The sequence below is a fragment of the Fusarium subglutinans genome (genome assembly GCF_013396075.1).
Source record: "Fusarium subglutinans strain NRRL 66333 chromosome Unknown NRRL66333_c0000014, whole genome shotgun sequence".
Lineage (NCBI taxonomy): Eukaryota > Fungi > Ascomycota > Sordariomycetes > Hypocreales > Nectriaceae > Fusarium > Fusarium subglutinans.
The window spans coordinates 265,190-287,658 of NW_023502077.1; the positions used below are offsets into that span (position 1 = coordinate 265,190).

Sequence of the window (22,469 nt, forward strand, 5' to 3'; positions counted from 1 at the left end):
TTTCCCGTGTTTAACAGATAACGCTCGCGAACTTTGCTCGTAGCCAATAAACCTCTAGACGCCCTTCAACTCCAGACACAGGGGATTGTTTCACCAGCAGTCGCTAAGCCACTGATGTCATTGGCCTGGAGTTGTCCAATCTGCAGTGTTCTTGATGATGCTAGGATTTTCCAGTTTTCGTACCCAGAAACCCCCCCAAGCGGGGGGCTTTGTCCCGTCGGCTAAGTACCCGCTCAGTGGAGTGATCCAGTAAAAGCCCCTGTTTGCCTGACTACCCTTATCGTGTGTCCAATCAAACACCTACAGGTTCCCAGATTGGTATGGACGGTTGCCTCTGAGGGCAAGGGGTATCCTGCCATGACGCGACAGAGGGCGGTTGGCCAAACACTGGATGGGATATCTTGGAACCATGGAAACCTTCTTTCTTGATACCATCATTCCCTGGAATTTCTCTTCCTAAAAGACCTTTTCTTAACTAGTTTGCTTATTCCTAGGAGTATTTGTCTCGGCGGTACCGACGATGCTGTTTCAATCAACACGTTTCTAATTATTTGCAATTATCCTACGTTACTCTTTGAGAACAAGTCTGTTTTATCTGCTCCCCATTTGGGGCACCGCTTCTCTCCTCTCTCCTCGTATACGAGTTCAACCTTGTCCGCCAGCTCAATTCGAAAATGTCGTCAGCAAATTCTGACGCTTCAGGGTCGGCGACAGATTCCGCCACAGGGACAGCAGCTTCAGTCACCAGCTCTATCGTGAGCTCGCTGATCTCCTCAGCTCTCTCCGCCTCTGAAACCCTGAGTGCATCCGAAACCGCCTCCGATGAGCCTACAAAAACATCGTCGGGTGGCTTCTTGGGCACCACCCCCGAGACGACCAGCGCTGCCGACACCGATCGCGGTATTGGAATCGTCACTTTCCTCACTGCGTTGGTAGTCGCTGTTGTTATTTTTACTGTTCAGCTTGTGGCCTTTCTTCTCCTCCGCAACAAACTGGCCCGCATCTTGTACGCCGCACCTTGTCCATGTTTCAAGAAGCTCTGCCGCTAACCAGCTCGCAGTAAACCAAAAACCTATCTCGTACCCGAACGTGAGCGAACCGAATCACCGCCCCGGAGTATTGCTCGTATGCTCAAGACATTATGGCACTACGACGACCGTGAAGTGATCAACAAGTGTGGTCTTGACGCCTATTTCTTTCTCCGCTATTTGAAGACGCTGCTCATCATATTTCTTCCCATCTGCTGCATTGTTATGCCGATCTTGATTCCTATCAACTTTGTGGGCGGCATTGGACAGAAAGTCAACGTCAACGAGACGGAGCGCAGAGAAGCCGGAAATAAGCCCACTGGTCTGGACACTCTCGCATTTGGAAACGTCAGCCCCAAAAATACAAGCAGATATGCTGCTCACTTGTTGATGGGCATTCTCGTGGTTATATGGGTGTGCTGGGTATTTTTCGTTGAGCTCAGGGTCTACATCAAGGTTCGACAAGATTACCTTACAAGTGCAGAGCACCGCCTTCGTGCTTCGGCTACTACCGTCCTAGTGAACTCAATTCCTGCCAAATGGCTCAGCGAGGATGCTCTGAAGGGTCTCTTCGATGTTTTCCCCGGTGGCATACGGAATATTTGGATCAACCGAGACCTATCGCCTCTGCTTGACAAAGTCAAAGAACGAAATGCTATCCACGCCATGCTTGAGTCAGCAGAAACCGACCTCATCAAAGCTGCGAAGAAGGCTCAGCTCAAGCAGGCAAAAGCAGCAGAAAAGAAAGAGCGAAAAGAGATGAAGCTCAAGGCGCTTAGTAAGCAAGAAAGAGCTGAACGACAGGCAGAGGTAGACGCCGAAGCTCAAAGAATGGCAAACAGTGCCGGAGGACAGACTGCTGGCGACAAGCATGATGTTCCTCATGATATTGATGCTGGTGTTCGTGAGTCACAATATGAGATGTATCTCAATGAGGAACACAAGCACGAGCATGATGAGAAGGCCAAGTCAAAGGGCTTTAAAGTGCCTCTTTTGGGTGATCCGCTTTCTAAAATGGGCCATGGCATCATGGGCGTCGTTTCTAAGACTGGCAACAATGTTGATGAGACTTTGGAGACAACCAATGGATTCATGGGCATATCGCAAACCAACGAAAATCGAATTCCATCCCGCAACTCTGACAGGCATCGCAATCAGGTCTCGGTAGATGAAGAGGAGCTTAACTCGCCCTCAGACACCCTTCGCGTGCAGAACAACCAGTCGCGGAACAGCACTAGGTATTCAGCTGAGAGCACCTCTGCAATTAATAAGCCAGCACGTGAACACTTTGGTGATCAAGGTAACACCGTTCGCAAAATTGACAACATCGACGAGATCTATATCCGAGGGGAGTCAAAGTGGTGGGAATTCTGGAAGCCGCCTCCTGGTGCTTATACTTCTCCCGTTCCCCAGGGAGAGGTATCTCAGGCTTACCGAGACCGCAAGACCAACGAGAATAAACCTCTGTGGCAGAGGATAAAATATGCTCTGCCGTTCGTCGGGCCAGAATTCGAGGAGACCGTTGAATATGGAATTGCTTACAACCCTGACTACAAAGAGGACGCCGAGCCTGCGGAATGGGAGAAGTATCTTAAGAAGAAAGATCGCCCGACGCATCATCTTCCTCTGTTTGGACAGTCCTGGCTCTTTGGAGTTGTTTTCGTCACTAAGAAGGTCGATACAATCTATTGGTGCCGGGAACAACTGGCCCGCCTGAACCTGGAAATCGAAGAAGATCAAGCCCACCCCGAACGCTTTCCTCTAATGAACTCGGCATTTATCCAGTTCAACCACCAAGTCGCAGCCCACATGGCCTGCCAGAGTGTCATTCACCATCTTCCCAAGCACATGGCCCCGAGAATGAACGAAATTGCCCCCAGAGATGTTATCTGGGACAATATGGCATTCTCTTGGTGGCAGGAATGGTTACGAGGCGGACTTGTCTTTCTTGCAATTGTTACTATGTTACTCCTATGGGCTATTCCTGTTGCTTGGACAGCTGCGCTGAGTCAACTTGATAACCTGATTCGGAACAACAAGTGGCTTAGCTTCCTCAAAGACAACGAAGCACTTCACACTGCAGCCAAAGCAATTGCTGGTGTCTTACCAGCTGTTTTGCTTGGTTTGCTGTTATTCTTGGTTCCAATCATTCTGGGCTTTTTTGCCGACTTCAAAGGTGCGAAAACGGGATCCCAGAAGGCTGAGTTTGTGCAGCGATACTACTTCGTTTTCCTGTTTATTCAAGTTTTCCTCATTGTCTCGATTGCGTCGTTCTTTGCCGCGTCTATTGACGCTATTGTCCAAAACGTCAGGGAATTGCAGACCGTTGGATCTGTTCTTGATCTACTTGCAAACAACCTCCCCACTGCCGCCAACTACTTCTTCTCCTACATGATTCTACAGGCGATGTCCACAAGCTCTGCTACTCTCCTCCAACTTGGAGCTCTGCTCATGTGGTATGTTATTGCCAAAATGCTTGACAGCACCGCTCGTAACAAGTGGTCTCGAAACACCAGGCTCAACCAGGTTAATTGGGGACGTTTCTTCCCTATTTACACCAACTTTGCCTGCATCGGACTGATATACTGTGTCATCGCGCCACTCATTTCCATATTCGCTATTATCACTTTCGCTTTGTTATGGATGGCTCAGCGATACGCCATGCTCTACGTCACTCGATTCGAGCATGATACTGGTGGTGTTTTGTACCCCAGAGCAATCAACCAGACCTTTACCGGAATCTACTTTATGGAACTCTGCATGGCAGGTTTGTTCTTCATCACTGAGGATGAGAATGGAAAGAACACTTGTACAACTCATGGCATTATCATGATTGTTGTTCTTATCCTCACTGTTCTCTACCAAGTGTTGCTCAACTACTCATTTGGACCACTGTTTCGCTATCTCCCGATCACATTCGAAGACGAGGCAGTTTTGCGTGACCAGGCATTCCAAAGGGCCCAGGACCAGCGCCTTGGCCTTCTCGATGACGATGAGCTACAGGAAGAAGCTGAAGAAACAAATGGTTATGAGAAGACTAACGGATCTGAGAATGGTAACTCAATTGAAATGCGCCGGTTTGGTTCAGTGCGACGTCCTATGAATAAGGTCGGAACATGGGCAAAGGGTGGAGGCCAACAGCTTCGCAAGTTCGCTGCGGTGAACAAGGCAAAGGATAAGAACAAGAGAGCATCGCAGTACAGAAAAGAGCACCGCCAGAAGGATATTGAAGCTCAGCGTGCCATAGGAGAAGCACTATTTGGTGGCATACACGACGAAATCGAGGACCTCACTCCGGATGAAAGAGACGCACTCGTTAGACACGCTTTCCAGCATGAGGCCCTCAGAGCACGTCGACCAACAGTCTGGATCCCTCGCGACGATCTTGGCATTAGTGATGATGAGATCCGTCGAACACAGGCATACAGCGAACACATCTGGATCAGCAACGAGGGCACAGCTCTCGACAGCAAGGTTCGTGTCGTTTACGGCAGAGCTCCACCAGACTTTTCGGAGGTGGACTTGATCAATTTGTAAAGCAAGACAAGAGAAGGAGGAGGCACGATGATGATATGACAATTTCTTTGCTTTTCTTTGCTTTTCTTCGTTTTTACTCTTTTTCGCATTTTCACTGCGTGGCGTCTTGGTGGGAAGATCGGTATCTATCATCTGCACGCGCACCTTGCAGGCAAGATGCATTTCATAAGAATAAAGAGTTGGAGGAGATTTGATGAATACCCTAGCCGAAGGGCATTGTGGCCGCTTCAATAGAACAAATGAGGGAGCTAGGATAAAATTCCTTTTCATTTTTAGCTTAGACTAGCGGAACGATTAGCTACAATACTATTGTCTACTCTATTATTGTATTGCGATGTACAGTGGAATCCAAGAGATAATTACTACTACCATCAACCTACTCGGAACATGTATCACGAGGTTTCATGTGTAATACAATCCGAGCCGTCTAGATCGTTTCAGCCATGTGCCAACAATGTTAAGTTCAGGACCCACATATAGGATACATCTATCCCAAAGAATAATGAATGGAATATCAATGTTGTACAGTCTACTCTTAATGCGCCGTGCCAAGCTGGCGATAAAATAGGTATACGCAAGTCTAACACGCAAGCTTATCAAAACGAAAAAGCCCAGTAACAAAAAAAAAAAAACGCCATTTTTCCAATGTCTGTATGTCGTGAACCATCTAAAATCCCGCACCGCACAGAAAATACCGCGTGTGCCAACAGCGCCGACGTGTCAATTCCTTCATGCCTCATCATCACTCATGCCAGCCAAACCCAAATGCCGAAATTCGAGGCTATTGCTTTCTTTGCTCGGATTTCCGGGTGTCTTCGAGTTCTTTGCGGATCATGTCGTTGAAGACTTCAGGGTTATCGAGGTAGAGGTGATGGCCGGCCTTGGGAACGAGGAGGACCTTTGCACTGCCGTTTTCTCGCTTCTTTTCGTCTTCTGTAGCGTTTTCGAGGGCTTTTTGTCTCGCTTCTTTAAGCTTCTCTTCTGAAGCTAGACCGCCTGCGACGTCCATCCAGTCGTTTTCTCCGTACATGAACACTACTGGTATACCCGTTTCTTTGACTGTAGTTCCATCTGGTTTTGTGATGGTTTGACGGCCGACTTCTTGGATGCGATCGATAACGGGCCGACGAGCGTATGCGCCGGGTGCGAGGATGTAGGCTAGAGCATATTCACCACTGCCCTTTTGTTTGAAGATCGAGAATGAGTAATCGTGGAGAGCTTGTGATTCAGCTTGCGGTAGATGGTTGAAGCGGCGGAAACTCCAGCCTGAGACGAATCGTGGGCCGAGAGGACCGCTCATTCGGACGATGCTGAAGGGAGAAATGTTCTGGTCCCAGAGCCAGACGAACCAGCCTGGCAAAGGTCGTCGTAGGACGTTTGAAGCAGGCTTGTGCTTTTTTAGAGTACCATTCTGTTCGGTCGTGCTTTGCTGGTCTTGGGTGATTTCGTTTTGGATCGTTGATGTATTCGGCTCGGGCATAGATGCGTTGACGGCGTAAGGATCAGATGGGATACCGACTGGCGAGGCCAGAATGAGCTTTTTGAGTCGGCCAGGATATTTGAGGGCATATGAAACTGCGAGATAACCACCGAGCGAGTGACCAAGGAGTGTGAACTGTTCGAGCTTTCTGGCCTTTCGCCATTCTTCTAGCGCATCCACGAACCAACCCTCTGCTTCTATGACTTGGTCCTCCTTCTTCTTCGCGTGGATCTTGAAGGCCGGTCGTGACGAGTTTCCACAGCCCAGCATATCCAGCGCATAGAGCTTGAGTCCCTTCATGCGGGAAATAGGCTCAAAGTTCTTGTAGAAGAAACCGAGACCAGCGCCGTATCCGTGGATCATGACGAGGGCGTCCTCCTCCTTTTCTCCGACTCGCTCGACGGTTACTTCGTTCAATGCTCGGTTCTTTCCGGAAAGATGGACCATTGCTCTTCGCCATACTCGTGTACCGTAAGGGTCAGGTCGTTCGGGAGTATCGATGTTTGTAATGCTGTCGTTGGCCTCCTTAAGGTGCGGCATGAGGCTCAACAAATTGCGCTCAACGGCTTGCGGCGCTAAACTCGTCCACTGCAAATCGTTAATTTTCACTCCTCAATAATGTCAATTTACATACCCATTGATACGCAGCATCTTTATAACCAAGGGGAAACAAGAACGCATGCGAGGGCTTCAACTCCGCTTGATGTTTAATCTCCTCCGGCGCATCGGCAACTCTCCCGCCATGAGGCGGACGAACGGTACCGTCGGTACTCATACTGCGTGTAGGTGTAGTAGTATTAAAGGCGGTGATTGAAGAAAGTCGCGATATAGGAAGTACCGCAGAAGAAGGTTGAAGTCTAAGCATTCCTTGCCTGGGCCTGGGGGGAGGGCGAGGTTAATAAGTGTTTAACCTCGACCTCTAGTCTACCTCTGTAGCGACAGTGAAAAAAACACTCTGGAAATTATGGATGACGCCTCGTTTCGTGACGCAACAGGCACACAACAGCCAAAGCCGGCCGGAGTTAACGTACGAAAATGTCGGGGTTTGAAACAAGCTCCGGGCCGTGGACAAGTCCGCAAGAGTCGAGTAAGAAGAGTAAGATTGCGGAGGGATTGTATTGGATTGTTTACTTGTTTGGGTAAGCGACAGAGGCTGAGCAGGCGAGTAGGGAGATATAGAAGAGAACAGATTTAGATTAATCTGTAATAATGATGGAATAATCTTGTCAAGGAAAAAACGGAATATATCGGTTCATGATGTACTCAGTACCCGTTGTGGTTCCCCAACGTGTTGGGGCAATCCACTACAATTGGCGGTACTTGGTACCCATTTGCCGAGCCAAAGGCCAAAAGCTTTCAGATCTCGCTCTCTTTTTTGGCTTGTGATGACGATGGGAGCGGGTCAAAGAAACCGAACCACCTTCTCCCCAGGAAAATAGGGAACTAATTAAAACAAAGCACCAAAAGAATCACACGACTCGCCCACGTTTGATCAACAAAAACACCAACAAAACACAACTGACTCGTTCAGCAAATCACAGCTCGACTTCCCGCTCTCTCCCTTGGACCACCTGACGATTCCCTATCCCTCTTCCAGTTGCATGGCATCGAGCTCTCTTTGACCCGGGCTGCCCCTCAGCTCTCTAACCCCCCCGAAAAAGAAAATGTCCGACGATGTCGATTCCATCGTCAAAGGCGCCTCAGCTCCTACGCAAGGAGCCAAAGATGTCGCCGGTGCGAGTCCCATCCTCCCCACCACCGCCAAACAGGGCGATCCGCTGCATCACACGCCGAGTTCACCGTCTATGATCTATCTCAACCTGTTGATCCTCGAAGCATCGCTGCGCGCACAATTCCTCGAACTACGAGCTCGGAAGCGACACCATACTTTCTTTCTTACACTGCTGTCACTGTGGATCGCTGGGTTTGGATATGCTCTCTTTCTCGCACCCCGTGAAGACGGTCGTGGTGTAGGAGGTTCTATCTACTGGGCGGTCGAGGGTGCGGAGAAGGTGTGCTTCATGGGCGGTATCATCACTGCGATACTCGTCTGGGCGACTGGGATCTGGGAGCGCGGAATTCGCTGGCCAAGACGATGGTTCGTCATCTCGAATAGAGGACTACGAGGCTTCAACTGCAAGCTGATCATAATACGACGGACGTGGTGGGCCGAGGCACTCTCGACGATTGGATTCTTCTTGACGTACGGACTCTTTTCACACACGGCTAGTTCATCGTATCGATACGTCGAACCGAGTCTTTTGCGAGAGGTGGAGAAGGAGCTCCAGATCACGAGCGATACACACCCGACGCTGATACTGCCCCACGAAGATGAGGAGAAGGGCGGTCACGAGGAGGATCTAGCGCCTGGCGGCGACTACGTCAAGCTGCTTCTCCTAGCGAAGCCCTTCTCTGCTACGTTCCGCGAGAACTGGGAGCTATACAGGACGGAATACTGGGAGAAGGAGAACGAGCGCCGAGCCCTGCTGCGGCAAAAAGTGAAAGAGCGCGATAACCAACTCGTCAAGCAACAATACGGCTGGCTATGGTGGCTCCCCGGCCGACAACCGCGGCGCCACGAGCGTGAGAAGACACCACCTCGTCATATCGCCGTTGAGCGCGAACGTCGTCGTCGCGGAAGTAGCGTGCGCCGCGCATCCACAAGCTCAACACGAACTCCTACGCCTATCGTTGAAGAAGAGAATCCTGTTAGTAGACGACCCAGCAGCGGATCTATGTCTGCGCGGCGCAAGAGGCTGTCGACGAGTTCGAAGCCGAAGAGGCCGGGGACAGATTCGAGGTCTGTGACGCCGGATTTCCCGTCGCCGTTGGCGAGGGAGAGTAGTGCGACGCATACGCCTGATTCTGGACCTGAGGGGGGGAAGGTTTTGAGGAATTCGAGTTCGAGATCGACTGTTGGGTCGAAGGAGCGGGATTAGGCGATGTAGATGTTGTTTTAGTGTGTATGTTGAGTGGTTTGGCGATGCTGAAGAATACCATGGTTCTTGATGGGCTTTATTCGATGTGAGTGAGGTTTGACATCCAGTTGGTCAGCCACGTCTGGCTTTCCTTTAGAGTTGCCATTGTGTGATTATCTCAGCCGTGAATTACGCTGTATGAGATGCGCCCCCAACTTTGTGAGGTGTTCGTTGATAAGCAAGCACCCTTGTTGGTTGTCTTCACATATGCAGATGTCCATATTCAGAATGAAAGGTGATCCATGATAGGCCGATGATTTAAGCTCACAACCAGTGAAGGATCTCACATCTGTCCTTGTTCCCTGTCTAGCTGGACAATTGAGTTTCTGGGAGATATGAGATGCAGTGAGTGACGAGTCATTGACATGCGAGTCATTGCATGGGAGTCAAGCAAGGTAGAATAGCAGGATTATACGATAACACGGTCCAAGCAGACCTCGTGTTGAATTACAGACTCAGAGTCAACCAAGGGACATCCAATGGACATTAGTAAATTGCATTCGTCTTAAATGTATCGGCATTGTGACGCCGGAAAATTATACGGAGTGGCCCTTCTAGCCTCTCGCTAGAACCATCACCATCGGTCTAAAGCGTGCGGAGAAAATATTGCCTATTATTCAGAAACCAATGTCAAGCCTTATCTCGGATTCTTATCTCTCTCGCTATACAGTACCGAAACCATACTATAAATTGTGGAATAATCGAACGGCTATAGAATAAAAACCCGCACCATCGCCCGGCACCCGTCCCGAAATCGGCCGCTCGGCATCTCCGAATCGATATCAGAAAGAAAAAACAGCATTTCCGCCAAATCCCATTTCCTCCCAGGAAGCGGAAACACCGCCCTTCTCCCCCAAGCCTCTGCCTACACACCCTAAATACATGATGGTATACTTACTTACCTTGGTAGCCAACTTACAAAACAGTCTTGTGACCTCAATTCCAAAGGAAATGCAGGCTCCAAGTCCCGTGAACAAAACTTCCCCGCGATGTCAAAAGCTTGGCCCATTCGGCCTTTCACCGAATGAATAAAGGAAACGAAACGAAATACGTAAAAAACCCCATCCCCGGGGCTGTATTTCCCAAACTGGCATCATGATACCCGCCGGGGCCCTCTTCGCCGGCGGCCGGTGCCCTATCTACAGTGGAGTTGTCTCTTTTCCTGCAGTGTCGCTCCCTTCCTATTGCATCGTACAATAGCAACGCTATAAGCGAGAATCTGGGGTAGATACAGGCGCAAGCAAGTACCGTTATCGCTGGGGCAGTTAATAAAGTTAATTTATTGTTCACTATCATGGTAAGAGATCATCCGGTAGATAAGGCAGAACTAGGTAGCATGTGTGGTATATATTTAAATACAAGCCTTGCTCTCTCTCCCTCCCTCTCCTCCTAGACAGACTGTATCCTCAGAATTAGGTAGCTGTTGACTATTGCCCATCATGTTCTTCAGCTGGGAAAAGTTTCTCTCGCCAAAGCCGTCTCTAGACGTCCCTGCTCTAGAGACGGTCGATCTCAACGACAAAGAGATGGAGAAGAGGATCGTGAGGAAACAAGATCTTCGAATCATGCCTTGGGTTTGCATAACTTATCTCCTCAGTGCGTTTCCCATAGCCTTCTCATAAGATTCATCACTAACAGACTCAAGACTACCTCGATCGCGTCAACCTCGGAAACGCAAAGACTCTCAACAATGACTCCCCAGAGCACAACATCGTCTCACAGCTCGACCTCACCGGCCAAAAATACAACATCGCCGTCGCTCTATTCTTCGTCCCCTACGTCCTCATGGAATTCCCCAGCAACATCCTCCTCAAGTACTTTTCGCCGAGTAAATGGATTTCGCGAATCATGGTGTCCTGGGGTATTGTCACCATCTGCACTGCTGCGGTGACGACATACGGTGGACTGTTGGCTGTGAGAATCATGCTTGGACTTGCTGAGGCTGGTTTCTTCCCTGGGTATGTTAAGCAGTGCGATTGGGTGTGAGTCAGTGAGTGCTAATGAGAGATAGTATAATGATGTATCTTTGCTTTTGGTACAAGCCTGAGGAGAGAGCTACGCGAATGGCTATTTTTGCTTCGAGTGTTGCTGTTGCGGGTGCTTTTGGTGGAATTCTTGCCACGGGTATTTCGTTCCTTAACGGAAAGGCTGGTCTGGCTGGATGGCAATGGTGAGTCTGTCACAGTCCCTTCAAACGACCCTTCTAACATTGATAGGCTCTTTGTGCTTGAGGGCATTCCCGCCGTCATCGTCGGAGTCCTGGTGTGGTTTTTCCTCCCTGATTGTAAGTCTTTAACCAAATCATCACGAAGCCCATGATATTAATAAGTATAGATCCCCAAACCGTCTCTTGGCTCTCCCCCGAAGAACGCGCCTTTGCCGTCAAGCGTCTCGGCCCCTACGCCCCCTCCATGAACGACAAGCACTGGGACAGCAAAGTCGCCAAGGACACCGTCGCCGACCCCTTCTTCTGGCTCTTCGCCGTCGCCTACTTCTTCATGGCCAACTCCCTCAACGCCTTTGGCTACTTTGCTCCCTCCATCGTCTCATCGCTCGGCTTCAAGGGCTACAAGGCTCAGCTCCTCACTGTTCCTCCTAATGTCTTTGCAGTGTTCATCATTGTGGGCAACTGTCTGCATAGTGATAAGACCAAGGAGCGCTCGAAGCATGTCATGGGTGGTTTGGCGTTTGTTGCGACGGGTTATTTGCTCCTTGCTGTGGTTAAGCATTGGGGAGTGAGATACTTCGCTGTTTGTATTATTGCTTGCACGAACGCTGCTGTTCTTCCCTTCGTTGCTGTAAGTTTACTCCCTCTCATTATCGATTACATATACTAACTTGCAAAAGCACCGAACTGCCACTGTCCGAGGCTCGACTGCCACTGCGCTCGCAACAGGTGGAATGATCGCCATCTCCAACACAGGCGGTATCACAGCGCCTTTCCTCTTCCCCTCCAGCACAAGCCCCATGTACTCAATGGGTAACTGGACCGTTTTTGCATTCCTCATCGCTGCTGCTTGCATTACTGGCTACGTGTGGTATGTGTTTGGTGCTCACAGTGGTTACCGAACTGGTGATGCTACTGAGACTGGCCACTTTGAGGTGCTGGATGTTGGTGACAACGACCCCAACCAGGTCATGGACCAGGCTATGGAGAATGAGAAGGCCAAGGATAAGATCAAGGCTATGGATATGGCTTAAATGCTTGGATAGTTAAAAGTTATGATTAACGTACGGGATACCTAGTTACAAGATATTTACATGGGATTGTTGTTCTGAACTCAAGTCTCGTCTGAGATGCACCAAAACTTTGCCATGTTGAAGACAGACTGCTGCATGAGCGCGAGGACGACGCAATAAAGAGATAGCTCATCTACCCAGGACTTTGAAGATGTTAGGATGAATCTAGGACCAGGCCTATAAAGTCTTCTAAATTTATGTTATTAACTGCATTATTACTGATATTTGAACAGTTTAGACCGTGATAAGGTTGAGAGGTTAAAGAGGCCTCAGCCCCCAGGGCATAAAGGTCGAGAACACCAATAAACACATGCGGGTAATATACTCGTTACCCTCACTGTTTGCCTAATATCTTGCTTTTGGCTAACAATAGTTTATACAATTGTTAAAAGTCAGATCAAGTTCGATAAAACTTTAGCTATAAAGTGTCCATACATTGAGCTTACCTGCATTATAAGCTTTTACATCTCATAGTCCTAAGTGCGTTACACTTTCATATCATGAAGTGATTCGAGAGTCATCCACCCAGTGGAGGTAAGGAAGGAAGTTCTTTCTCCTTTCCCCTATTCCTCTTCCCTCAAAAAAACTCCTATAATCAGACCCGTACAACACAAAGGCAAGCATGGGATCTAATCTTGGGCATTCTATCTATCTGATACTATCATCGAGTCTCCGTGGCGACGGTTCTATCTGTATTCGTTCAGCTCACATAACCTCTTGACAGTAAATAAACTCTGCTCTTACTAAAGAATCCTCCATTCATTGCTCTTTCTTCCTATATAAACTTTGAGAGTATTTCCTTCCCTTCCTTCGGTATGACACAAAACTTTGACAGTGAGTCATCATTCATCACCCTTTCCCATGGCATACCTTAAACTTCCATTCATCACCCTTTCCCATGGCATAAACTTCCAGAGCATGTGCACTTGCTAATTTTGCAAAACTTTGACTGTGATTCATCCACTCTCAAATATAAGTATAAAATGATGCCCCCCCTCCTTTTCCTCTCTTCCTTTTTCTTCCTTCAAACAACATCAGACCTCACATTACCTCGAACGGGTCCGTGGATAACCCACTCAACCCTTTCTTTACCCCTTCTATCTCATCGAGAGTCATCCTATAAGGCCAAGACTGCAACATTGCTCACTTGAATAAACACGCTTTCACGACCCAGCACCGTGCACAACGCGACCATGGCACCCAAACTCGAGCGACGAACCCTTGCTGAAGCCTTTGAAGGCCTCGAGATTCCATCATCATCCCGAGCCCATCAGACTGACTCTAACCTTGGACACTCTATCCATCTTATGCTCTCCTCGAGTCTCCGTGGCAATGGTTCTATCCGTATTCATTCAGGACCGGGCAAGGAATCAACATTGCAGCTTACGCAAGATGATGCCCATTATGAGGACGATGCAGAAGACGAGGATGATGACAATTACGAGAACTATGACAATTACGAGAACGATGCTGAAGACCAGAGTCACTCCGACGAAGACGACATCGAGTTGAAGAACTACCTCGACGACATCGCAGATGCTCTCAAGAAGCAGAAGTCAAAGAATGACTCCGAGATTGCTGAAGACTTCAACGAGAAACTGTCGCAGATGGTCTACGGCTCAAACATGCTCGAGATGGTCGGAAGTGGTCTGGATACCACAGTCAAGCTTTGTCAACGCATTTTCGAAGGACGCGCTGTGGACGATGCCGAGATTAGCGATCGCGACCCAATCTACCAAGCTCTCCGAATGGACCTTGTGAGCAAGAACAAGTCTAGTGGACATGAAGACGTGCTCCGAAGCCGCCGGGAGATCATTCAGCATGCAAAGGCGGCGTACTACATGATGAACGAAGTTGCCATCAAGGGGAAGGATCTGTCCGAAGAGATCATCCTAGAAACCCACCGCCTCTTGACGTATCAAATCGACAGTCCGGATAACATTCCCTCAAGCCAGTACGGGGGCATCTACCGAGATTACCCGGTCCAGCGTGGCTTCCACTCGTTCCCTCATCAAGCCAAGGTCCCAAAGGCGGTACGAGACTTGACTGACTCTCTCAAGGCCGATATCGCTACAGCAGAGGACAGCGGAGAGATTGACCCTGTGGCTCTAGCAGCCAAATACTGTCACAAGTTTGTCAACATTCACCCCTTCCTTGATGGTAACAGTCGTACAAGCCGTCTTATCTTGAACACCATTCTTCTCAAGTATGGTGGTTGCTTTGTCTGGCTTGGAATGGAACCAAAGGACCGAGATGAGTACATGAAAATCTCAGCAGAAGGGTTCTCGGCTGAGGCTATGGAACAGGAGGACATGGAGGATCTACCAGAGGGCTTCAAGCCCAAACACCACAAAAAGCTCGCCACGTTCACCCTCAAGCATGCTCGGGAAACAATGACCAAGGTCCTTCGAACATTGAAGCGAAAGGATTAGAGTCACTCCAGTTGAGTGCAGACGCGGGAGAGATGGAGGATGGTACGCGCTTGGTGGATGATGCACGATGCACAAGGTTCTTCATACATTGAAGTGGAAGGGATAGCTCAGAGTCAGTCGAATTAACAGACAAAGTATGCTAGCACGATGCACAAGATCATCCATATGTTGGTGCGGAGGAATGAATACTTAGCTTGGAGTCACTCTCAGGGAGATAGTCACCTATTAGAGAGACTTAGCCAAATCGTATACATACTCCTAACTCTGATTAAATTAACCAATACGTACGTGAGTTTAATTAACGGTAACACAGGCAATTATATGTTTTTGGTAGAATAATGGGAGCATGTTCTTGTCAGGTAACGTCAAGGCTCAGTCTCCTGGCGGAGGGTAGCACAATCGCGTCTTGCTACCCAAAGGAAGCGGGACATATTTAACGAAGACGTCGCAACTACAATCCTCTAGTTATATATTGACTAGATATCGGTGGTTGCTTCGTTTGGTTCGGAAAGGATGTAACGGATCGTGATGGATATTGCGGCAGAGGGATTCGCTGCTGAGGCTATGACTATACAACAGGAGGATATGGATGATCTACCAGAGGGCTTCAAGCCAAAGCAACACAAGAAACTCGCCGCATTCACTCTGAAGCATGTGTATGCGTATCTAAGCCTGTTCAATCAATAGGGACTTATGACGAGTTTACGAAAGAATGACATAAAATGAGTAAAGTTTTATAAGATTTAGGCTATCTCTTATTCCTTTATATAATCTTTTCCTAAGTTTGGGGTAGACTTATGTGCGATTAGATGAGCAAGTCAGAGCAGCCTTTTCTTCTTGTTACACGAGGGATATGCTCTTATCGTGTAACGTCATCATCTCACCGTTGGGTAAGGTATGCAGAAGAGAGGCACATTCAAAAATACGTCTTTCTATCCAATGGAAACATGGTTTATTGACCTGATAATAACGTCACAACTACTAGCTCTTTGTTCAGATCCCAATGAGAATTGGCTGTAGTGGAACTGTTGGCCAGACTCCATCTTCCCTTAAGGACTCCCTATAGCCAATTGAGAATTATATACTCAGCCTTTCCATCCAGAACTATTGACCTCTTAACTTACGAACCCAACACTTTCTTGTCAATCTCCGCCGCGTCAGTCGTTCAACATCATGGGTGGAGGTTCAATCAGCCCATCTTCAAAGCCCATCCCCAACACCCCTCTCACTCTTCGCCGCGCGACGATAGATGACTTGGACGACATCACCTGGATAGCCGTAAACGGATCACCAGATGACCCAGGTACAGACTACAGATTCCCATACCGTGATAAGTACCCAGACGACTTCTGGAAGTGGACAAGAATAGAGCATGAGGAATTATTCGAGCGACCTGATAAACTCGTCATTCTATTGGTAACAGCGCCTGTGCTGGACGATGGAGAAGTCATCCATCAGCCTGTATCTTACGGAGTATGGGAACTGAAAGTCACAAGCGATTCCATACCAGGAGGTTCGTCTCACTCACTGCCCCAATCTCTCTAACAATTTCAGATCATGGTATTGACGAACGTCGCGACGCAAACAAAAATCATATGGCAGCCTACGCCAAAGCCCTTCCAGTCGGTCTAAGGAAATACTTTAAGCAATTCGGTTCGGAGCAAATTCCTTTGTGGGAGGTTGTTACGCACCCTGACTTTCGGAGGAGGGGAGCAGCTAGTATGATATGTGAATGGGGACAGAAGGAGGCGAATAAAGATGGGAAGAGTTTGAGTCTGTTGGCTACGCCTATGGGAAAGGGGTTGTATTTGAAGTTGGGGTATCATGTTCTTGGGAGTGTTGTTGTACAGGTTGAGGGGGAGGAGGAGAGGGTGGTTGTTGATGCTATGGTTAAGCACAATAAGTGATCGAGGGGGATAGTGGCCAGGACAATGGCTCGATATGATATGTTAGTTTAAGTACCACATTTTGAATATACTATACGACTTAAATCCTTTGGATGATATTTCAGCGCTTCCAGCCAGTACTCAAGGCGGTAGGCCCGAGACTTGGAATCAGGGGTTGGTAACAAACTAATCGAAACAGCTAAGTAAATTTATTCTTAATGCGTCCAAGTGTTATTGTACTTTAGGGTTGGAGTCTTGAATCTTGTCTCAGCCAAGCTTTTTCGAGCCCAGACATAGTTCAACTCTCGAGGCAACGTATATAATTGTCGACTTCCAAGATGAAGCTGACGGGTCTTGTAACTGTGGTTTGCCCTGGATACTGATCATTCAGGGATCGTCAAACATGATTCAAATAAATGTGCCTACGATAGGATAGTTACAGAAAGACTACGGAGGTTAATCAATGAAGCAGAGCGTGATGTTCCCGATTAGTTTGCTGCCATTCCGAACTGGCATAGCTATGCCCACATCGCACCCCTCTTGATCAAGTAATAACAAGTAAAAGCAGATATAGATACAGAAAATAAAATATGATGAAACTCTGTAGAAACTCACGTACGCTGGAAAAAGTCCAGAGAGCGAGCAATCTGTAAGATTTCTCCTCTTGCGAGTCCCAATCGCTCTGCCACCTCGCCCATCAAATCAAGTTGATCGGAAACGAGTTCATCATCCGGTGGAGACCGGAGAGCAACCACCAGATTCAGCACCGCATCATTGACTGGTGTATACATCTGTGACCGCTGTAACTGCCCAAGGTATCGCTCGTTTTCGGGTTTGAAAAGCCAGTCCGTTGAAGGTACTTGCATCGTCAGAGTTCGTTGGGCGAAATCGACTTGTACACGACAAGCCGCCACAACGAACTCGGCATTCAAAGGGGTCGATGCAATCTTGGTCGGTCTTTCGCTCATCGAAGTTCGTACGACGAGGACTTTTTTGCTTGGTACCTGAGAGTTGAGTTTACTTTCTCTAGCCGCTCGCATGGAGATCTGTCGCAGAGCAGTGTTGTGATCGATATCTGAAAATTGCACCGCCGCTTCCATGCTACCAATTTTCTCCATGGTCAATATCTTCTCACCACTTTTTCCTGTGATGTAGCGAAAGCATCGTTGTTGGGAACGTCCAGACGTGGTTATATATGGTGAGGTTTCGAACGACCCATTGTACGGCACTTTGAAAGCATTCACCGAGAACACGGGGTCTATGACGACACAATAATGATCCATAAAGACGCCTGTGAGGCAATGATAAGGCCGGATCGAATCTGCTGATGCAGGGCAGGCAACCGTCCTAAGTCTCTCAGAGCATTGGGCGAGGCCAGGGGTGATTTCAAGAGCAGCGCGAAAGTTTCTAGCCACCAGAAAAGTCATGCCAACGCATGTCGAAAAGGGAGAGATGGATTTCCAGATATGGTCATTTGCTTCCGTGATACCAGGTTCTATTCGGTTGTAGTAGTTCCATGTATGCCATGTACTCCAATGAACTGTCAGACAGAGTTGAAGAGAAACCTGATCTGCGGTTTCCAGAAGTGATTTCTCAAGTTGAGATTCTAAGAGACTGCGGGTATGTTCTGGAGCCACAACTGACCAGTCGAACTTGTCATCGTTATCAATCAGGGGGTTCGGCTTCAAGAGCGACAAGCTCATTTCTTCGATCGAGTTGACGACCGATACAACGGCGGCACTGTTCTCTGATATGAACCCCGACTTTGTTGCTCCAGTGATCCAGTCTAGCAAAGGGGTGTAAAAGTTTTGGAAGTTCAAAAGCACGATAGGGCGGCGGCAGATGCCGAGTTTCGACCACATCCGGATTGCAGTATATTCTTCAAGTGTTCCAAACCCCCCAGGTAGTATTATGAATGCATCGCTTAGCTCCGCTATCCGTCTCTTTTGAGAGTGCAGATCATCCACCAGCTCATGATGACCGAACTCTGGGAGTTGGCCGGTTTCTTCATACTTGAGGAATGGGCGAGGCTTAACCCCGTGAACATCGACACCCAAGGTTGACGCGGTCTGGCCGAGTATTCCCATTAGCCCTCTGGCGGATCCGCCATACACCAATTTCCATCTATTGTTGGCGAACATTGCAGCAACATGTTGTGCAAGCTCTTTGTATCCGGGGTCGTTTCCAATGTTTGCGGCTAAGAAGACGGCGACTGATCTTAGTTTTCTGTGATCAGCTGACATGTCGGGAGTGGAAGTGATAGCAAAAAGTCTACGTAGGGAGACGAGTCTGACGGCAAACAATGTTGCAGCAAGTCTGTGGTGCTAAGTACAGGCAAGGTGTAGAAAAGCCGAGGTATGGGCTGAACGAACTTCGTTAGTTAGTTTATATTGAGGCTCATCTGGATATCAGAGAGAGCCCTTTATGTATCTAAAATACTACAATCTATGGCACCATTTGTGACCTGTCAGCCTGGGCTGCGCTGCAGGTTACCCGTTTTGTTAATCCGGAGGTAACCTGTTAAGCTGAGCCACACATCGACCTATTAGGATGAGCTGTAGATAATTTGTCAGAGTAAGCTGAAATGCAGCCTTTGCTGGAAAGAGAAGGAGCTGGGAAAGGTGGCACGAGGAAGATTTTGTAAATTTCGTCTTATTTGCAGTCACACCTCCTCAATATCCCATAAACTTCGTCCACCTGATGAGCCAGGAACAAGGGATGGAGTACACCGATTGGATCACACCGCGGCCTTTTCAAGATGATCCTGGATTTATTGGCAAAGTCTTTGCAGCTCAGATTCGGGAGTCAGGACTTGAGGAGGTCATATGCCAACTTGCAACCGAGACTTGGATCAAAGTGCAGATGCAACTGGGTCACCAACTCAATCATAACCAAGAGGTTGTTCTCGACACGGACGAGCTCTTGTTCGGCAAGCGTAAGGTTCTATATCGACTTCGGATGCCGGACAATTCCCTCTGGGTGGCTCGACTGCATAACAAGCTGTACGATAAGACAGCAGTAACGGATTACACAACGCGCATCACGAACCAGAGACTTTTGTTTGAAAGCGAGGTGGCGACTATGCAGTTCGTAAAGGAGAACACGCAAATCCCTGTCCCTAAAGTCTATGGATACGATTTCACATACGCAAATGCACTTGGCACACCCTATATCTTTGAGGAGTATATCGCCGGAAAGCCTTATCCATTTCCTTTCAGCGGACAACGACCAGTCAAGGAAGATGACTTGATCAAAATACACAGTCAGCTGACGAGTTTCGCATGGCAGCTTTTAAGGCAACCATTCGATCAAATCGGACAGCTTCGCTTTGCTACTGGCGAGAAAAGAGGTGTAGCCATTGGACCCGTCGTTGACCGCAAAGAACGTCTCTACGGTCCCTTCACATCATCGAGGACGTTCTACAAAGAGCGCGCAAGATTAGTCTATGAGTTTGAAAAGCGCCGGAACTTTTCAGGACAACAATCCAATGCCGAAGACAGCATAGAGTCTGCAGCGTTACATGTCCTTGCCGCAGAACACGCAGGCAAGGAATGTTTCGACTCTGGGCCGTTTATCCTACAGCATGCCGACATGCATTGGCAGAACCTACTTTTTGACGAGCAATGTACGATAGTAGGGGTGATAGACTGGGAATGGACACAGACCGTTCCGGTGGATTCTTTCAACTTGCTGCCCTGTAACTTTGCATCGAAAATGTTACCGTATCGAGCAGAAAATGCCACCCGACATGAGCAAAATTCACTCCAGCAGTTCAAGACTCTTTCAGAGAAGGGAAGCACAATTATGGAGCGTCATGTCATAGATGCTATTGTTTCCTTCCAGGGTTCGCCGTCTCAATACATCGCCCGGTATATGGAAGAGTACAACTGGCCAGAAGTTCGGAGACAGCATTTCAATCATTTGAAGGAACTGCTCTCGAAAACAACGAGCAGTTATTAGTCTTGGTAGTGTATCAGTGGAAGAAAAGACTTGTGTATGTGCAATAGCCAAGAACCGACGTCTTGCCCGAGGAGTGACATGTTCTCATCGTGGCTGTGATTGAGGAGATCTCAACATAGTGGGAAAGGGTGGGAGCAAGAGGCATATTGGAAGGGACTTTTTTCCAATGTAATAGATAAATTGAACTCGAGGTAGATTCAGACTGATAATGATATATCGTTGGCTGCGTAAATCGTGCACCCTTTGTAGCCGCCGAACTTGACGGACCCTATTAGTTGTTATCCCCTTTCCAGCCGTGTTCTACCTGAAGCCATCCACAAATATGCTCCCTTTCTTGACCAGCAACACAAAGCTCCTCCGTGAAAATCTGCCCATGTGTTTGTTGTTTATCCTGAAACAACGCAGTGTTCATATGCGCATTCTTTTGCGTTTCTCCCTTGCCGACCCGAATTTGTGGCTTACGATGTGCTTGTTTGGAGGCCTGCCATACCCGCCATGTTGTTATGTGTGATTGCTTTAGTCAGGGAACAAAGGGCATCTGTAGCTCAATACCTTGGCCAGGAAGCGTGCCTCTGAAACTCATAATCGATTTTTCCTTCTAATAATAAAGAGGCCTTGTGGAGCGCGATCTTGAGCGGACTCATAGCCTCCGGCTGTATAGAGTCACGTGCAGACCACGCAGCTGGGGTGTGCGAATAAGTCAGGTCAGGGATTAAGGCAGCTGCGCAATCTGCACGTGACTCTGCACGCACAGCTGTGCGGGTATGAATCGCGATCCTGCCCTCGCATTATTTCCGTCTTACTACTTTCTATCAAAACTGACTATTTGCTGAAACATTTCCCCCTCGCAAAAACTCAGGATACATTGCGTGCTCTTACAAATTAAATCTTCAACAATGGGTAAGGAATTCACCATCATATCACGTTGATACTTGTAAACGCTAACAGCCTAGCAGAAACTACTGCGAGTCCTCTGATCCACATCGTCCGTCACGGACAATCCCTCCACAACATTGATCGCGGCTACCCTCACCGCGACCCACCCTTGACGGATCAAGGGCACGAAACTACTAAGCAAATTCAGATCCCGGTCATCCCAGATCTGATTGTCATCTCGCCAATGACACGTACCATCCAGACTGCCATGAACTTCTTTCCGTCTATTGCTGGCTCATCAGCCTCAAGCGGGACTGAAGTACAGATCTGGCCCGACCTGCGCGAAGCCCATGACGCTATTTGCAACAAGGGCATCTCTCGGGCCGATATTTCGGCCAAGTTTCCACACCTCAACTTCTCAGAATGCCCCCAAGAATGGGATCATCCACCACACAGTATAGAGGCTGCCACTATACGTGCTGAGAAGGTTCGACGACGTTTGAAGGAGCTCTCGAAAGTGTACAAGAACATTGTCCTCATCACACATAGAGGGTTCATTGCGTTCCTTGTCAAGGGAGATCGATATGACGTCTGCGAAACGCGCTCGTATCGATTTGGCACGGATGAAGAGACAGAACAAGATGCCTTGAGGTTTGGAGTTAACGTCGACACAAAGGCACAACAGGACTTTGGCCCGACGCTTCTCGTACCACACACTACCCAATCAAACTTGAATGCATAGTGGGCAGGAACGATCGGATCTCGCTGTTGGGCTCTGCAAGGAAAGGAGAATGAAAGACTATACTGCGGCTTTTGAAGGATTCCGCACTTTTAGTATGTAAATACCTAAGTACCTCTAAACTAATAGGAGTTTATGCCTTTAGCTCTTATAGGGTAGGGCTACTTATTAAAGCTTATAGTTAATACTTAATATAAGTTACTATACTTTTTATATAACTTAAAAGTAACTTATATAACTTAAATTAATACTTATAAAATAGAAATTATAATATATAAAAACTAAATAATAATAATATAATTATAATATAAGT

At 48.0% G+C, this 22,469-nt stretch overlaps 9 protein-coding genes across 9 annotated transcripts; 7 read left to right on the forward strand and 2 right to left on the reverse strand.

The window, feature by feature from the left end:
* Positions 1-674: 674 nt before the first annotated feature.
* On the forward strand, positions 675-4,565 carry FSUBG_1816 (PHM7-like protein; the record flags this gene model as incomplete). Its single annotated transcript, XM_036679522.1, has 2 exons — positions 675-1,006; positions 1,061-4,565. The coding sequence occupies 2 exons, from the start codon at positions 675-677 to the stop codon at positions 4,563-4,565; spliced, it is 3,837 nt and encodes a 1,278-aa protein (XP_036542731.1).
* Positions 4,566-5,346: 781 nt separating this feature from the next.
* Positions 5,347-6,820, reverse strand: FSUBG_1817 (alpha beta hydrolase; the record flags this gene model as incomplete). Its single annotated transcript, XM_036679523.1, has 2 exons — positions 5,347-6,633; positions 6,680-6,820. 2 exons carry the CDS (start codon positions 6,818-6,820, stop codon positions 5,347-5,349), a joined length of 1,428 nt encoding a protein of 475 aa, XP_036542732.1.
* Positions 6,821-7,709: 889 nt separating this feature from the next.
* On the forward strand, positions 7,710-8,984 carry FSUBG_1818 (Spo7; the record flags this gene model as incomplete). Its single annotated transcript, XM_036679524.1, has 1 exon — positions 7,710-8,984. The coding sequence occupies one exon, from the start codon at positions 7,710-7,712 to the stop codon at positions 8,982-8,984; it is 1,275 nt and encodes a 424-aa protein (XP_036542733.1).
* Positions 8,985-10,462: 1,478 nt separating this feature from the next.
* FSUBG_1819 (tartrate transporter) lies at positions 10,463-12,224 on the forward strand (the record flags this gene model as incomplete). The annotated part of the gene is made up of 6 exons (XM_036679525.1): positions 10,463-10,619; positions 10,669-10,981; positions 11,035-11,193; positions 11,240-11,307; positions 11,358-11,821; positions 11,871-12,224. The coding sequence occupies 6 exons, from the start codon at positions 10,463-10,465 to the stop codon at positions 12,222-12,224; spliced, it is 1,515 nt and encodes a 504-aa protein (XP_036542734.1).
* Positions 12,225-13,456: 1,232 nt separating this feature from the next.
* FSUBG_1820 (adenosine monophosphate transferase FICD like) lies at positions 13,457-14,695 on the forward strand (the record flags this gene model as incomplete). Its single annotated transcript, XM_036679527.1, has 1 exon — positions 13,457-14,695. The coding sequence occupies one exon, from the start codon at positions 13,457-13,459 to the stop codon at positions 14,693-14,695; it is 1,239 nt and encodes a 412-aa protein (XP_036542735.1).
* A 1,173-nt stretch (positions 14,696-15,868) lies between these two features.
* Positions 15,869-16,602, forward strand: FSUBG_1821 (acyl n-acyltransferases (Nat); the record flags this gene model as incomplete). Its single annotated transcript, XM_036679528.1, has 2 exons — positions 15,869-16,208; positions 16,250-16,602. The coding sequence occupies 2 exons, from the start codon at positions 15,869-15,871 to the stop codon at positions 16,600-16,602; spliced, it is 693 nt and encodes a 230-aa protein (XP_036542736.1).
* A 590-nt stretch (positions 16,603-17,192) lies between these two features.
* FSUBG_1822 (lysine decarboxylase) lies at positions 17,193-18,824 on the reverse strand (the record flags this gene model as incomplete). Its single annotated transcript, XM_036679529.1, has 1 exon — positions 17,193-18,824. One exon carries the CDS (start codon positions 18,822-18,824, stop codon positions 17,193-17,195), a length of 1,632 nt encoding a protein of 543 aa, XP_036542737.1.
* A 475-nt stretch (positions 18,825-19,299) lies between these two features.
* Positions 19,300-20,541, forward strand: FSUBG_1823 (uncharacterized protein; the record flags this gene model as incomplete). Its single annotated transcript, XM_036679530.1, has 1 exon — positions 19,300-20,541. The coding sequence occupies one exon, from the start codon at positions 19,300-19,302 to the stop codon at positions 20,539-20,541; it is 1,242 nt and encodes a 413-aa protein (XP_036542738.1).
* An 896-nt stretch (positions 20,542-21,437) lies between these two features.
* Positions 21,438-22,159, forward strand: FSUBG_1824 (phosphoglycerate mutase; the record flags this gene model as incomplete). The annotated part of the gene is made up of 2 exons (XM_036679531.1): positions 21,438-21,441; positions 21,498-22,159. The coding sequence occupies 2 exons, from the start codon at positions 21,438-21,440 to the stop codon at positions 22,157-22,159; spliced, it is 666 nt and encodes a 221-aa protein (XP_036542739.1).
* Between the last annotated feature and the right edge of the window lie 310 nt (positions 22,160-22,469).